Consider the following 16,628-nt stretch of genomic DNA (forward strand, 5'->3'; position numbering starts at 1 on the left):
CAGAACAATATATTATTATGTTTATTTAATATACATTTATAAATCGGTAGGCCAAAACTCTCTGAACTCAATGGGTAGTTAGGCTTGATACAGCGTAACGTAGCGGAACCAAAACAATATAAGGCGTTGCTTATGCTGCGCGACAAAGGCTTTTGATGCAGAAGTTTCCTTCGGCGCCGAGGGTGATCTTCGATTAACCTTTGACAATCTGAAGAACTATTGTGATCGCTCCAGCAACCAATCGTGGGTATACGGTGACTATGAAACAAGTGAAATGTCTCAATTTTCTTGCGAGAAATTGGAAAAGATAACCTATACCTACCGGTTGGATATATTATACTGCACATACGTTGAAGAATGACTGAGCATTTTCATATAACCCGAGAGATATAACCCGAGAGATAGTCGTTATTAATTTCCTTCATAGTTTATTGACATTGAAAATTATTATACATTACATCATGATGTTTGTTACTAAGGGAAATAATATATATTGTTTGTTACATTTTTTATTGTGATTCTTGACTTAATAGGTAGGTGATAACTTTTTTACCCTTTATATTGTATTAATTTATTATATGAGTTAGAATTAACCCATGATGGCCGCGCGGCTTAAGCGTTGGCCTATAACGCCGTGGGTCTCAGGTTTGAATCCTGGGTCTGGCAAGTACATATATTATTTTTCAATTTGTGTATGAGTCAGATTATGAACCTAATAGGTTGAGCAAGTGGCTGACATCCATTTCCGGTAAAACAAAATCTGTCAATACAAACCTCCACTCTGTGGAGGTCCATATGATCCTATTAGGATCGGACATGGTCGGAAGAAGAAGTATTTGTTGTCAGTGTGTGTTTACCATTGGTGAGTGCGCATAGTGCCTGAGGATGCCGAAAAGCGAAACTCGGGTCGTAAAAACCGAATCAAATGGAATAGTACAAAACATAAATCCATTAGAATATAAATTCAAATTCTATCAAGTACCCTCGGTCGATAGTATTTATATTATAAAATAATAATGTATTATCATGGAACTTTTTTTAACGCAATATGGGTGTTAGCCACTTGCTAAAACTATTGGGTTCATACTTTGGAACCAAACACATATTGAAAAACTGATTCACTGTGTTATTCATCTGTTAATGATAAATTTAAATCTTTTCAGATAATATTATCTAAATGAGAGCTTTTCACACTAATGTGCTACAGGGTTTAATTCCATTTGGTTTAGAAATCATGTAAAATCTATTAAAAATAATATTTTCGTCCACATTTCCTACAAAAATTATTCAACTAGTATTTATGTAAATATCTTAAGTTAAAAAAAAGTTGTCTGCGGCGCAATTTTTATTCGCGTTTTTTAAAAACTTTACAAACACGAATTTAAACAAAAATTAAAACTAAAACGAAAAGTTTTTTGGCCGCCCACTAAAGTCAGCCGCTCCTCAGCATTTTGCTCATATGAACGGTGCGGGCCTGTTTTGTATAATCAAAATGATTACAATTCTATTGTAAGTAAAAACATCATTAAATTTCGCTATTGATACTGTTTCACCCTCTGGGTACAGGGTGTATTGAATTACATATTTATAAGATTGCCAAAATATTCTATTTCCAATCGACGAAGTATTGGTTTTCCATTTTGATTATTCGTACAAATTATTGAGATGCTACAGAAGCTATATTCAAGGCTAGAAAAATATAGGTTGGGGGCTAATATAATATATTATGTAAGCCATTATATTATAAGTTTTTACATTTACGATATACACCTTAATGTAGGTAATTTTAAATATATAAAAAAAAACTATTTACATAAATGCTGTCGCATCATTTTTGGTATTTTGCGACCCACTAACTACACTTAGTCCCAAAACTCACCTCTCTAAATTACGTCACGTTTTGAACCCCATCCATGCATTGAAAATTATTAAAATCAAATTTGGATCTAGTGCTCTTGCCTTTAAGCTATCAATACTTCTATGATTAACGAAAATTATTTCTTATAACCATGTTTTAATTGAGGTAGGTACTTCAAATTCTGCCAATCAAAAAACATTCTGCTTTGTGATCAATTAAGGTGAATTACATTACTGAATTAATCGTAACAGACGTCCGGTGCAAGCCAAATTTTTATTATTGACGTTCCTGTACTTTTATTCAATACTGAATTTACACAAGATTTAAGAATGTTGGACACTTTATAAAGAACAAGACGTAATTTTGAAAAACCTCAGACACCTCGAAAAAAAATTGGTTCAAATGGGAGTCGAACTTAGATCTTTTTCCGGATGAGTTCTCTTGCTTGAAGTTATCGATCATTCTATGATTTTCGGATTAGGTCCCACGCAGTCCACATTTTTTTAGGATTTTTTCTAATGGTTTAGGAGTTTTTAAAAATTTCGTGTTTACTATGATAATTATGGTAATAATAAATTGATATTGTATTTACCTGAGTGAGTCAAACCGCTTGACTCCTCCGAAAGTGATCCCCGCTAGAGAGTCCATGCCTCTGGTGTCACGCAGCAGGTTTCCGCCTCCGAGGGAGTCCAGGTTTCGTACATTGTGACCTGCTCACACCAATTAATTAACATACAGAAGTATTATTTACAACAGAGGACATAATATACATTTCAGGACACATATTATATAGTGAAGAAGATAAAGGTAACATACGAAACACTAATATAGGTCAACGGCAAAGACTGCATGTTGGACGTAAGTAAACGATTACAACAAACAAAAATACAACAATACACACAGGCAGGGATCGATGTATCATAACAGGGTTGGCGAACCATTATTGGTACGCGTGCCAAGCTATCTGAGTTTTGACGATCTGACGTGCGCAACAGTTTTTCATACTGAAAAAGTGAATAAATAGTGAAAATTCTATTAAAAGAGTTCAAAAATTATAATTGTTTTATTGAGTATTACTGTATTACTATATTACTAGTTTGGTTCTTTATGCACAAATTGACGTTAGAATTGCTCCGATTGGATGAGACATTCTCTAGATAAAGTGGTCTCAAGAATTATAAAATGATTGTAAATCGATCAAAATCAGAGGTTCGGGGCACGGCTTCTCCCGCCACCTGATGGGGTCAGTGCGATAATATTTTGTGTGACGCATAAAACCCAAGCGTCATTTCCGTTTGCGCATATATTGTTAAAAACCGAAGACAATACGCATCATTATTTGTTAATATTATATAATAGTAATTAATAATCGTTTAATACTTTCTGTATAATCGACATTCTAACTACACTGCAAGCATCTGTCAAACTTATATGAGCGTATCGTATCATTTGTTTTATTTCACGACCCGATTAAAATAAACGATTCATTTATTTGCGTGTCAACTTATTTCTCAAATTTAGAATTTGCACGTAGGTTTTTTCTCCCTATTTCGCTCTATCACATGTACATAATATGTTTTCTCACATGCGTCACAGACAGATAGATAGATCAATTGACATAAATATAATATAATGGAATTAGTGTAAGTACCTATTCAATATCAAGTTTTGGTAATTATTATTTTTCATTATATATAGTAAACTATAAAATAAATGGACAATTATTATAAAATACAGAATCAGAATGTATTCAATATTGTAAAGTCTCCGAAAAAACTTTTCTTGACAACAGTTACCTACTTGAAAGAAATCTTCATAAAACAAATGCAGCATTGTGTTCCCTTTTTAAACATGGAAGGAAATGTCTCTCAAAACTGACCCAGAAAATAAATATTTGTTGAAAAGTAGGTAGGTACACATTTATCGTGGCTACAAAACAAAAGGGTTAGGGTGCTTAATTAATTAAATGAAACACAAAACACTTTGTTTTTTAGCTGTTTATTAATTGAAATGTACACTTTCTATAAATTTTGTGGGTTAAATATTATAATAAATAAAACAATTGGGTGAATAACCGATAAAGTGGCATACTTTGCTTTTGAAAATATTCATTACCTATGTGTTATTCACTATTTCTAGCCGTGAAACCTCAAAAAACCTGGAAGGTTTTCTTTATTGAAACCAAAGCTTCTCACTAAATTTCCACCGCCCAAACTGTCAAGATTTCGAACCAAGTTTCCACCTCCTAAGCTATCCAAATTTCTTACTAAGTTTCCACCACCCAGACTGTCCAAATTTCTTACCAAGTTTCCACCACCCAAGCTATCTAAATTCCTTACCAAATTTCCACCTCCCAAGCTATCCAAATTCCTTACCAAATTTCCACCACCCAGACTATCCAAATTTCTTACTAAGTTTCCACCACCCAAACTGTCAAGATTTCTTACCAAATTTCCACCGCCCAAGCTATCAAGATTCCGTACCAAGTTTCCGCCACCCAAGCTATCTAAGTTTCGCACCAAATTTCCTCCACCTAGACTATCCAAGTTTCGAACTAGATTTCCTCCGCCCAATCTATCTAAATTCTTTGCAAAATTTACGCTACCCAAACTCATAACATTCCCTCTGCTTATACCTTCGAACTGTTGTAAAACGTTTTGTCGTTGCGGTGATTTAAAATATTCAAAATTTCTGTTAATATTTCCATTTTTCAATGCATCAGCATTCCTTACCAAATTTCCTCCTCCAAGACTGTCCAAATTTCTAACAAGATTTCCTCCACCCAAACTATCTAAATTTCTTACCAAATTTCCACCACCAAGACTGTCCAAATTTCTTACTAAATTTCCTCCACCCAAGCTGTCTAAATTTCTTACCAAGTTTCCACCTCCGAGGCTATCTAAATTTCTTACCAAATTTCCTCCACCCAAGCTATCTAAATTTCTTACCAAGTTTCCATCTCCTAGGCTGTCTAAATTCCTCACTAAATTACCTCCACCCAAGCTGTCCAAATTCCTTACTAAGTTTCCACCCCCGAGGCTATCTAAGTTTCTCACCAAATTCCCACCACCAAGACTGTCAAGGTTTCTGACTAAATTTCCTCCGCCAAAACTGCCTAAGTTTCTTACCAAATTTCCACCACCGAGACTGTCCAAATTCCTGACTAAGTTTCCCCCACCGAGGCTATCCAAATTTCTTACCAAATTACCACCACCTAAACTATCTAAGCTTTTAGTATTGAAACGTCTTTGGCTGCTGGGGAATCGTCTTTCCAAGTACTCTCGTAGTATTTCTTGAGATGGAACATCTGTGAAGATTAAAAAATAGTTTAGTACAGCAGCCTTAGTTTCTCAGTTTTATTTAAATGCTATGTAAATAACTACTTTATCAATATTAGTTATACAAAAGCTTGCAAAGTTAGCGGCTTATAATAATTCATTATGTTAAATCAAAAGCTTAGATGCAATTTTTATATATCTTAAAAACATTTTGAAATATTCATTTTACACAAAACCTTCAAAAGTTAGCGGAGCACTTTATTAATAAATTATTTTCAATTCAAAGATTACATGTCATTTTCAAATATAGTTAGAATTAGTTAAGCTAAAATAAAAAAAAATAAAGGAAAATTAAAATCATATTAACAGAAACAAATATTACGAAATATGTGAGTGTTGCCTTTTTCTAATTAAAAAGAATTGAGATCATTTTTATTTTTAACATTAGATTTATGATCTCATTTTGTTAAATTTTATTGCAACATCTGGCATTTTTTGAAACACATTTCTGAGCTTTTCTGTAAATAATAAATACATTAATTAGTGTTTTCCATTAAATTAATTGTTACAAAGCAATAAATTGAAATGATATCTGAATTACAGATGTCAAGTAAAATACTATTACTGAATCACAATAAAAACTAAAAATTTCCTAGAGACTCAGTGTTTCCCAAACTTAAGCCATAAAGTATCCCTGAAGCCACACATTTGATCGGCGTAACCTACTTTTTAGGATGAATTACGAGTCGGTTTTTTAAAACGTGTTGAGCAACGAATTGAATATTTTCTCTTCAGATTCAAATAATTACAGCTTCGGGAATCACTGAAATTTCAATTATTTTTTTACACACCTAATATCTTTTACGTACTACAGTTTGGAGCTTTTAAAAAAACACGACGTATTTATAAGTTTTATTGTTCTTATTTTGAAAAAATTAAACATTCAGCGATTTAAAGAACAGATTCATATTTTGCAAACTTTTATGAACGTATTTTAATCAAACTTCAATAATTTTATCTTACGCTTTTTTGATAATATAAAATATGTACATTTAAGTTGGTGAGCTTAAACTTATAATGAGGACATAATTATAGAAAAAAATATAGTAAAACAAAATCAAAATATACATAAACGCATTATTATTTTGAAAAGCATGGAAGGGGTTTCAAGTTATAAATGTATTACATAAATACTCGAAATCCGTTTTCAATGGCAGATTTATTTACAAACCGTTTGTTTTTCGACCATGTCCGATACTAATAGGATCATTATGGGCCTCCACAATGTGGAGGATTGTATTAACAGATATTGTTTTTTTACGAGAAATGGATGTTAGCCACTTGCTCAACCTATTAGGTCCATACTCGGACTCATACACAAATTGAAAAACAATAGGTGTACTTGCCAGACCCAGGATTTGAACCTGGGACCTACAACTCTATAGGTCGGGGCTTAAGCCGCGCGGCCACCTGTTAGTGTAATGTAATAAATAATATACCAACTAACAATTTTAAATAATCCATACGCGTGTAGGTGTTCAGAGTTCTTTGGTTAATTCAATATTGATTTCTATTTGATGGTTAGTTTTAAATAATTTTATCTATTTACAAATAATTAAAGTGTCAAACTCTTTGTAATAAATATGTGAATGCAATGCAATGCAATTGTAATAAATTGCTCAAAGCCTACAGAATTTATTATTGTTTATGTATTCTTCCATATTTTATGGTTTCATGACTTCTAAAAACCATTTTTTAATTATGCTATGTAGTTAATTGCTATTAATAATGTACAACATTATTTACAAGTATTCACAGACGTAATAAAAAAAACGTCATTCAATGAATGAAACAGCTTCCAGCAGTACTTATATATTATTATTTAAGAGCCGCGAAGCATCTGCTGACATATTTGTTTCTGTCATCATGTTGATTAAAAACTGGAAACAGACGTATCCCACAGCGTAAAAATGTTATTTACATAAAAAATAAAAGACAACACAAATGCAACAATTAATTATTTTACTTACCTTTCAGATAGCGATATGACAGACCATGATTGCCGTGACGTGTCACAATATTTACACTTCAAACGAAATAATTATTATAAAACATAACAAGTAACATTATATACATTTAAAAAACACAATATTTCCAAAATCACATCACTTTTTAATACAGTTTTTTGTACAGGTATCTTGATTACATCACAATCAGTGGCGTCTTGTGGGATTGATATTCAAGACCGGGCAGCAGAAAAATGCTAATTAATTTAGTTATTTTGACATAGAGCATAGGGACATCTTATATTAGCGTTTCTTAACGCTAATGGAAATTAATTATTAGAAAAACGGGAACGATTACATATAGTATATGAGGAGTTTCGTGTTTGTTTATTTAACGTAGAGCCATGTTTTGACATAATTACATAATATAGTGGAGAAATTTTACCTTGAATTTGCGCATATGCGATTTATTCTAGTGCACACGAATTGCATCGCAAAAATTTGATAATTGTTACGGTTTCTCTTTACGGCTTTAACTCGCTCGGCGCTGCAGCAATTATGATTTGTCTCTGCTAAAACTTCACACTTAGGTATGTGGTATATTAATTATTATACATCATAATATGTACAAATATGTGTTAACAGGGAACTCAGAAATAATGGAAACTGAAATACCTAATGGGGGTGGAGTAACAGGTAACCGATCTCCAGTGTGGAAGAATATGGGATAAACTTAAACACGTGTTAAGAATACGCTTGTCTTTTATTTTGACAACTGCTCTCGGTTTATGCACTGATGTTCATTCAATATTTGTGTATTTGAAGGATGCAACACACTATTGCGCGTCTATAATGTGTGGTTAATTTTCGTAGTCACACATTCAAAACCCTGCGTCAAAATGTAGTCTATCGGAATTCTATTTATTAATCTGTTGTGTAAAAACAATATTATTTTATGTGTCATCAGGTAAACAGTTTGGCAGACACGGTTTTAGAGTATAAGATTTGTATGCAAGTTTGACATGGCCACCATTTTGGCAGGTTTCAATATTTTTTAATATTATTTTTAAACATGCATTGCTCTAGTCAAATTAGACGCAGAACATCATGAACACACCGTAAGTATCGATACGACCCCTTATATACCGAACTATAAGATTTTTTATGTAAACATATAAATTCAAATTAAATTGCACGGGAATATAAAAAACAAATGAAAGAGAGCTTACAAAAAATGACCAGAAAGCCGGTACTGAATTGGAGGGAAGAGCTAAAAAAAGCTCCTAATTTGAAATACAAAAGTCTTGCATGACTTCTACATAGGAGATCAATATTTCCAGCGAGTTGATTACATTATGTAGATATACGAAATAGTTTAGTCTATGGACTTAAATGAGTGGGAAAAGCCTTCATCTACCAGTGGATTGACCCTAACTGATGATAACGATGATTACAACGAAGGTATTTATATAAGGACGTTACATAAAATATATACAATATTATTTGTTATCATTTTATGCAAATACTCTTGTTCAAAGATTTACTCTACGAGACTCGATGTTATTTTGTGAGTGAAAGGAAATTGGGAATATTTCCATTAATAATATTATTAATGATGAATGAATAATTGAAAGTAAATATTAAAATAGACCACAAAGAAAATGATTTTAATAACCATAATATTTCGATGTTAAAATAAATGAATGACTCCATAATTGATTCGTCATATTTAAAAATACATGATTTTGAACTTTGACTCAGTGGGAATCGATCTCACCACTGCCCGGATGAGTGCTCTTACCATTTGAGCTATCGATCTAAATGTGGTTTCTGAGATTTTTCGTGTATATTCAGAATTGAATAAAAAATATATCGAAATTTATGTATTGATAGCAATTCCAGGATGTTTTTAGATCGTCGAATTGGTACGTACCTAAATATATGAAAATTGATATTCTATGTTTTGACTTCATTGCTTGCAAGTAAAAACAAAGACATGCTGTTGATTTTTGCTTTGGTTATCTACCTATTTCGAGTTAATTTTGTTTAGTTATCGGATACTCCCGTACCCTTGTGGCACAACTTTATGGATTCCGTCACCGTGACCGACTTCCGTTAACCTGCGGTGGTGCTACAAAAGCGATATAATTTCTGCAGAAAGAAGGAAGCGCGACCTTGTGTTTTTATACTCAAATCAAAAGTGTAACAGAGTGAAATAAGTAAGTTTCTTTATTCAAAACGAATGATAGTGCAATACTCTGTACCCTTGTGGCACAGCATCAAAGATTTTATTACCGTTGTCAACCCGCCCTTACTCTGTAGCGGTGCTACAAAAGCGATCTACATGGTGGGATGCGAGATACCTGGTGATGGACCGACGAAAGTAACACTATCATTTGCTTGACATATGCTTCGATGCTGGAGTGTATCAGAGTGAAGGTAGGGATGGTTATTCATTTAAAACATAAGCAATTTTATATTGTCTTAAAATTTCAGTAGCGTATTTTTGTATTGTCCAAGTGTGTACTATGTTTTTAAATTAATAATCATTTACTTATATCGAACTGGTAGTCTTCGCTACAGGTAGCAATAATATGTAGGAAAAACACATTGTCAATGAAGTTCAAAAAACGAACGGAAGTAGACGTTTATCACGGAAAACTATATCCTTATTTGTTGGAAATATACTGAATTTTCAACAAATATGGTTATAAAAGATTATCTGTGTTTTAACATAATACAAACGGTATCGAATACAGCTGATGGTTTGAAAGAGTCCGTTTGAAATTCTATCACGAGCCTATCGTCTGTTTTATCATGCGTAAAAGACAATTATGAGATCGTTTCACTTTGGAAACGGCCTGTTGAAAACGTATCAAAAAGGTGTAAGCCAAAATCACTTTGAACCTTCACGCTTAATTTTACCCCTCTTTCAAAATTACTGAGTCATAAATGCTTGCAATACCTGAATCGGGGATTTTCATAAATTGACAAATTTATAATATTATGACTCTAGACTTTATCCGATCGACGTGTTTATGTGAAATTCGTTTATTAATAAATTTTATGTTATTAGTAACCTTAAAAATAAAGGGTATTTGACGTACAATTACGTATTTGAATTCAGCAAAGTAGGTTACTAATCATTCAGTATTGATTGATGTCTAAGTAAAATACACAAAAATCGCTTATAGTTTTCAAGAAATTATATATTATATTCGATCATATTATGTGGAGCATAATTGCATCGGAATACTGTTGGTTGAATTAACAGATGTTTGTTTTTACGAGATATTGGTGTTAACCACTTCTAACCATATTAAGTGCATGCTCCGAGTCCAAAAATACATAGTATAAACGGCTTGATAGACCCAGGATTAAGAAATACAATATTATTAGTTTAAATTGAATGGACTTGAAAAGTCGGCGAAACGGGTGTAAGGAAAACTGGACTCGATACCTGCGGTCCGACGGCCACTTTATGACCACACCTCCGTGAGATCTTAAACGATCTCTATGTACTGTGTAAACTATTTATTAATTTAACCAAAATATATTTATTTCGTATTCTAATTTTTTCGGTATTTATGGTATTACATGTACATGGTCGTGGGCCGATCTAACGCAGTCTACATTTTTATATGCTAGGATTCCATGACATGTATAGCAGCGGCGATGGGGGTATGCTATGGTGATCCGACAAAAAATAGTGCACAAACCTTGTTACAATGAACTAATAATACAAATTGCAGATGGTGCTAGTTAGTTTTTTTTTAACTCGTGTAACCCCTAAGTCAAACCCATAATTATAATAGATAAAAAATATTCTTCTTACTATAAAATATATAAAATTATGAATGCTTTAATAACAATAAGTTTAGAAATAGATGGACGAATATTTTTTACTACTTTCTAGTATGGTTTGGCTAACGCAGGATTTAATTGAATTTTAAAAAAGAATGAAAACCATCATAAATAATTTGTAATTTATGTTAGATCTCAACAGTCAACCCCTACCGTTCACCACTGCCACGCGATCTTTTCGCCCCCATAAAATGAGTTACATCTCGACTTTAAAATGTATTTTTTTTCAACAATCTTTAAGATTTTTCTCTAGACCATCCCATTGAATATATCAAGTAAATAATGATTTTATTTAACACACTTTATATATTATGAAAACAACTAGCTTAACATTTAAAACTTCTATCTGAAAAAGGGTAATTTTCACATAATTCTCGAGAGACGCCACATCCACCTATAAGCTGATGTATCGAATAATAATCTTATTCATTACCTACTCATTTCAATGTTTTTTTTTTTTGAAAAATGTCTTTTCAATTTATTTTTGGAATTTATATAAAATTTTACTCACACGGCTGGCGTATCCTCTTGAGACAGTCCTGAATTTATTATGCATTCCATACAAGCATCTATATCAATTAGCATTTAATACAAGTTTATACTTTAACAAGTATTGGTAATTCTTTTTGGAAAATTCTTCAGATTATGTACTACATTTCAAAGTAAATTTATTCAGTGATATGTTTACGTTTAACTAACTAATATAATAAAGTAGTAACAAGGTTAAAAATGTTACGTTTTTAGTTAATTGAATTTATTTTATCGAAAAAATAAATTTAGTTATCTATTCAATTTATTTTATTTATGCTTTCAACGCAATGGCATAGTTACTATTGGAATAGTGATGTCACACATGATTGTTTACCGAATCGCAAAAATCGGTTACTAGTTTATTTTATATAATATTTAGTATCTTATGATTATCAATATAGGTGGCAGTGGCGAGTGGTGGATATAGGCTATTAAGATTTGATATAACTAGTGCACAATAAGCTTTATCAGATGGTGTTTTGGCTATTTTTTTTTTAATTTTATTAAACCCAGCCTTAATTAAACCATAATAGTTTAGATATTCTACAGGCGATCAGACAAAATGGTGCACACTTCTTCACTCATACTTATTTGTTTTCGTTGAGCAACTTCCCTATTAGGGTTTGCAAAACCTGTATTCAAATATTTATCGATACCGAAATTCCAGTTTAAAAAATCCAAAATACCGGTATTTTCTGTATTAAGAAAGCATAGACGTTCGTGTTTTTTTAAAATGAACTTAATGTTGTTTTCTCATTACTAGCTAAGTACCTACTATATTATTGTATATTAAATTTAGTGTATAAGTTGTATGCTGCTAAAACGCGAATATATTGACTTAAATCAACAAATAAAGTTAAATAATATTAAAACAAAATCCTTCAAATATACTTATAGAATTGTCACAGTGAATTAATATATTTAAAAAATGAGAATATTCGTGGCAAACATTTCCAATTATTATATAACTATTGATCCAACGTTGCTAGTACATCCAACAAACGTTGAATTTGAGAGAAATTTTCCTATACCCGGACTTAATGGGAAAATTAGCAGTTCTAAAGTATTATGATCTATACATATTTATAAAGATCAACATAATAAATGTAGGTAGGTATTTTAGGTTGCTAAAACATAGTGTGGTTAATAGATTTTAATAGTTATATTTATTGATAGGTACTTCTTTATTTCTATAATCTGTTTTGACGAATATCAGTATTAATTCAATAAAAATACCGAAATACCGGTATTGATATATTCATTCGGTATTGCAATCCCTACTCCCTATAGCTCGGGTTGGGTGCGTAATTTCTATTATGATTTAATATATTATGGTAATGATTTTATAAGAAGATTCTTCTAAAGGCGAATGTTAACAGAACGGGATTTTCTATTACACTACTGTAATTGGGTATGTGTTAAAAAGAAAACATAAAAAAAACATATTCTTCTGATCATTTTCACGGAGAGGACGTACTTTTGAATCTTTGGATGTCAAAATAACAGTGGGGAACCACTTGTTGATTTCTTTTGCCAGCCGCCAATGGTTATTATTTGTCGAAATGTCAATTGGTAGCTCGTAGCGTTCTCGAGGGGATGAAAAAGCTCTCGTCAATCTCTGTTTTAGCTAGAACATGTTACGGTAGGTAATGCAATGAAATGTAACCAATTCCATTTGTTGGAATGTACGCAAAAAGTATTTTTTTCCCGTGGTAGTTTATTTGTCAATATCCGGAGCAAACTGCATTTATTTTATTTGAGTACCTACCTGCAACTTTTTCCATTATTACTCTCAGGTGGTTAAGTAAAAATACTATATTGCAACAATGTATAAATTTTTATTACTTTGTTTTAAATCATTCGTTCAATACAAAGGGTTCAGTTAATTTATATTATATTATACACTACATTAAGGGCACAAATTACAACTGAGGCTTCCATTTAAATATTTCAACGTATAAAATAAATTGACTATTTTTAATTAACTAAGAGTTAATTCAAATTTATTAGCAAGTTCAAGTAAGTTACAACAACAAATGTTGGACTGATCCGAGACGTCGGTGGGTAATTAAAGTAATACCTGCTGTGATTTAAAATACAAAAGTCGATCGCCAATTAATAGTACCTCAATTTGGAAAGAGCTTCATGGAGTATAACAAGCCATTAGTTAAAATTTGTCGCAAATTAAGTATGATGCCTTTAGCATAGTGGTCTATGTGCATGGGCGCGATACCCGAGATATGCAGGTTCGATTCCTGCGGGATACCCGAGGTGCAGGTTCGATTCCTTTTTCAAATTTTTTTTTTCTATTGGTTATAAATATAATATATTCTCAGAAGTGTTTTCAAAATTATGAATGTATAGTACTTTGTTAGATATCATTCGTTCAATGCAAAGGGTTAAGTTATATATTTTTATGTATGATAGATATCTACATTACAGTAAGGCCACAAATTACAACTGACATGCCCACTTAAATATTGGGAAATATAAAATAAATTGTCTATTGTTTGTGGTTGAAAAATAATTTCTATATACATTGGAATCTATGCATAATATAAAATTGACGTTCATGTTTTTATTTACAACATTGTTGCCATATTCTGCTACTATATAAATAATAATATAATTAACTAGTTTTTTTTTAATCTATCTAAATTGAAAAGCATTAATAATGGGAATTCTTCGACATATTAATTCTGCTCATGTGTCCACGTTAAGGGGGGACATGCTCGTCGAAGGTCAAAATTGAGTTTTTATTGTATTTTCAAACCATGATCCTGGACACTCCTTAAACGTTGTAGATAATATATTTATATAATTTTAAAGCCTTATTATCATTTATACTTATTTTAAACATTTGATGACTGCATAAAGTATTTTTGTTACATAAAATAGTATTCTTTTAAACCTCTCGCTCTAATGTTTTAGAATATAGTCATATTTCGGTACATAACTGTGCAGTGGTGTTAAGATTTTTTACATGTATTAATTTTTAAACGCATTTATAAAACCATTAGCATAATTTATTACGAGATAATTTTTGTAAAATATTCACGATAAAAAATTATATTGATAATCTCTGTGATCCCAAATTTGACAAGAATTAGGCATTTTATTATTCAAAAAATCGGCAAGATTAACACATTTGAAGATGATTCTAAAGATATTTATTATAAGCTATGTCCTTGACCATTCAAGTGTGATAAACATCTTATGAATAATGATTGTTTTATAATAATTATTGACCTAAGAATAAGGTAGTGTTTTTTTGAAATACGCCATTTCTTTTGTCATTCCCCAGTGGTTAAGCTACAACATACGGCCGTAGCCATAAATTGACAAACTATAATTGAAGTAGGGAGTAAAATGATATTAACGCGCGTGTTTGAACATGTACCTAACCGAATTTTTTTTTATTTTTTTTTAAACGGTACATGTTCAAACACGCGCGTCAATATCATTTTACTCCCTACTTCAATTATAGTTTGTCAATTTATGGCTACGGCCGTATGTTGTAGCTTAATTACTGGGGAATGACAAAAGAAATAGCGTATTTCAAAAAAACACTACCTTATTCTTAGGTCAATAATTATTATAAAGCAATCATTATTCATAAAATGTTTATCACACTTGAATGGTCAAGGACATAGCTTATAATAAATATCTTTAGAATCATCTTCAAATGTGTTAATCTTGCCGATTTTTTGAATAATAAAATGCCTAATTCTTGTCAAATTTGGGATCACAGAGATTATCAGTATAATTTTTTATCGTGAATATTTTACAAAAATTATCTCGTAATAAATTATGCTAATGGTTTTATAAATGCGTTTAAAAATTAATAAATGTAAAAAATCTTAACACCACTGCACAGTTATGTACCGAAATATGACTATATTCTAAAACATTAGAGCGAGAGGTTTAAAAGAATACTATTTTATGTAACAAAAATACTTTATACAGTCATCAAATGTGTAAAATAACTATAAAGGATAATAAGGCTTCAAAATTATATAAATAGATTATCTACGACGTTTAAGGAGTGTCCAGGATCATGGTTTGAAAATACAATAAAAACTCAATTTTGGCGTTCGACGAGCATGTCCCCCCTTAATATTGATATTTAATAGTGCGTTTAAGGCAGATGTTGGTGTGATATTATTGTTATCTAAAATTATGTTAATATTGTTTTCAATGGAATTAATCAGCGGCACTTATATTTATAAGTACTGTAATAAAAATTTTGGAAGACGGTGAAAAATTTTATAAACACACCGCCATATATAAAACAATACTTTTGAAAAGTTTGCCATTTCAAAGTACCTGCTTTGAATCCAGTAGCGAAGGGAAGAGGTAGGCTCTTAAGATTCGACATAAATAATGCATACTGAATTTTGTCGTTTCCACTGAACTAAGACCACATTGTGTAGTTAGTATTTATTAGTTTTTAAAATTCAACTAAGCTCTGCCTAAGCCAAGAAATAGTAGATAATGGTAAAAAAATTCGTTTATCAATAAAATATCTAAAATTATGCCATTAAAATGCATAATTTTAAATATTTTATAGATAGAAGAATGTTTTTTCTCGATTATGGTTTGGCGTGGCAGGGTTTAATGAATATTAAAATAACTACCCAACAACATCTCTAATGTGTATTCTTAAATCAATGAAAACAAACAAGAATGCCTGAAAAAGTGTGCACAATTTTTGTCGAATCACCCATAACTTACCAAAACTATGATGGCTTGGTTAAGGTAGGGTTTAATTGAATTTAAAAAAATAAGCCAGCACCATCCGAAATTCGTATTCTTAGTTCAATGAAAACAAATAAGTGTGATTGACAAAGTTTAGTGTGCACTATTTATTCTTCACAGCCTACCTCCACCCTTCGCCACTGTTTGAATCATATCGTATTGAATATAGTAAGTATGCTGATATTGTCAACTTTCCGATTGAATTATGTAGTAAAACGTATACTATTGTGCTGTTTAGCCGCTATCAAATCTGGAAAACAATCTGCCATAAATTAAACACATTTTTTTTCAAAGCTGACTATTGTGGAGCACATTTCAAATCATATATTAATT

At 31.4% G+C, this 16,628-nt stretch overlaps 2 protein-coding genes across 3 annotated transcripts in view; both read right to left on the reverse strand.

Moving 5' to 3' along the window:
- The window catches only part of LOC147073515 (uncharacterized), a 93,739-nt gene that overhangs the window by 14,924 nt on the left and 62,187 nt on the right, over positions 1-16,628 (reverse strand). For both annotated transcript variants that reach the window (XM_085944267.1, XM_085944266.1), the window contains exon 4: positions 2,451-2,568. In XM_085944267.1, coding sequence (XP_085800393.1) covers positions 2,451-2,568 — 118 coding nt within the window. The remainder of the gene's footprint in view (positions 1-2,450; positions 2,569-16,628) is intronic.
- LOC147073516 (uncharacterized) lies at positions 3,857-5,434 on the reverse strand. Its single transcript, XM_085944438.1, has 2 exons — positions 5,428-5,434; positions 3,857-5,165 (listed from the first exon to the last, which is right to left on the reverse strand). The coding sequence occupies exons 1-2, from the start codon at positions 5,432-5,434 to the stop codon at positions 3,994-3,996; spliced, it is 1,179 nt and encodes a 392-aa protein (XP_085800564.1). The 3' UTR covers positions 3,857-3,993.

This window comes from Rhyacophila brunnea, unplaced genomic scaffold (genome assembly GCF_057557595.1).
Source record: "Rhyacophila brunnea isolate RB1 unplaced genomic scaffold, BYU_Rbru_1.0 scaffold_17, whole genome shotgun sequence".
Taxonomy (NCBI): Eukaryota; Metazoa; Arthropoda; class Insecta; order Trichoptera; family Rhyacophilidae; genus Rhyacophila; species Rhyacophila brunnea.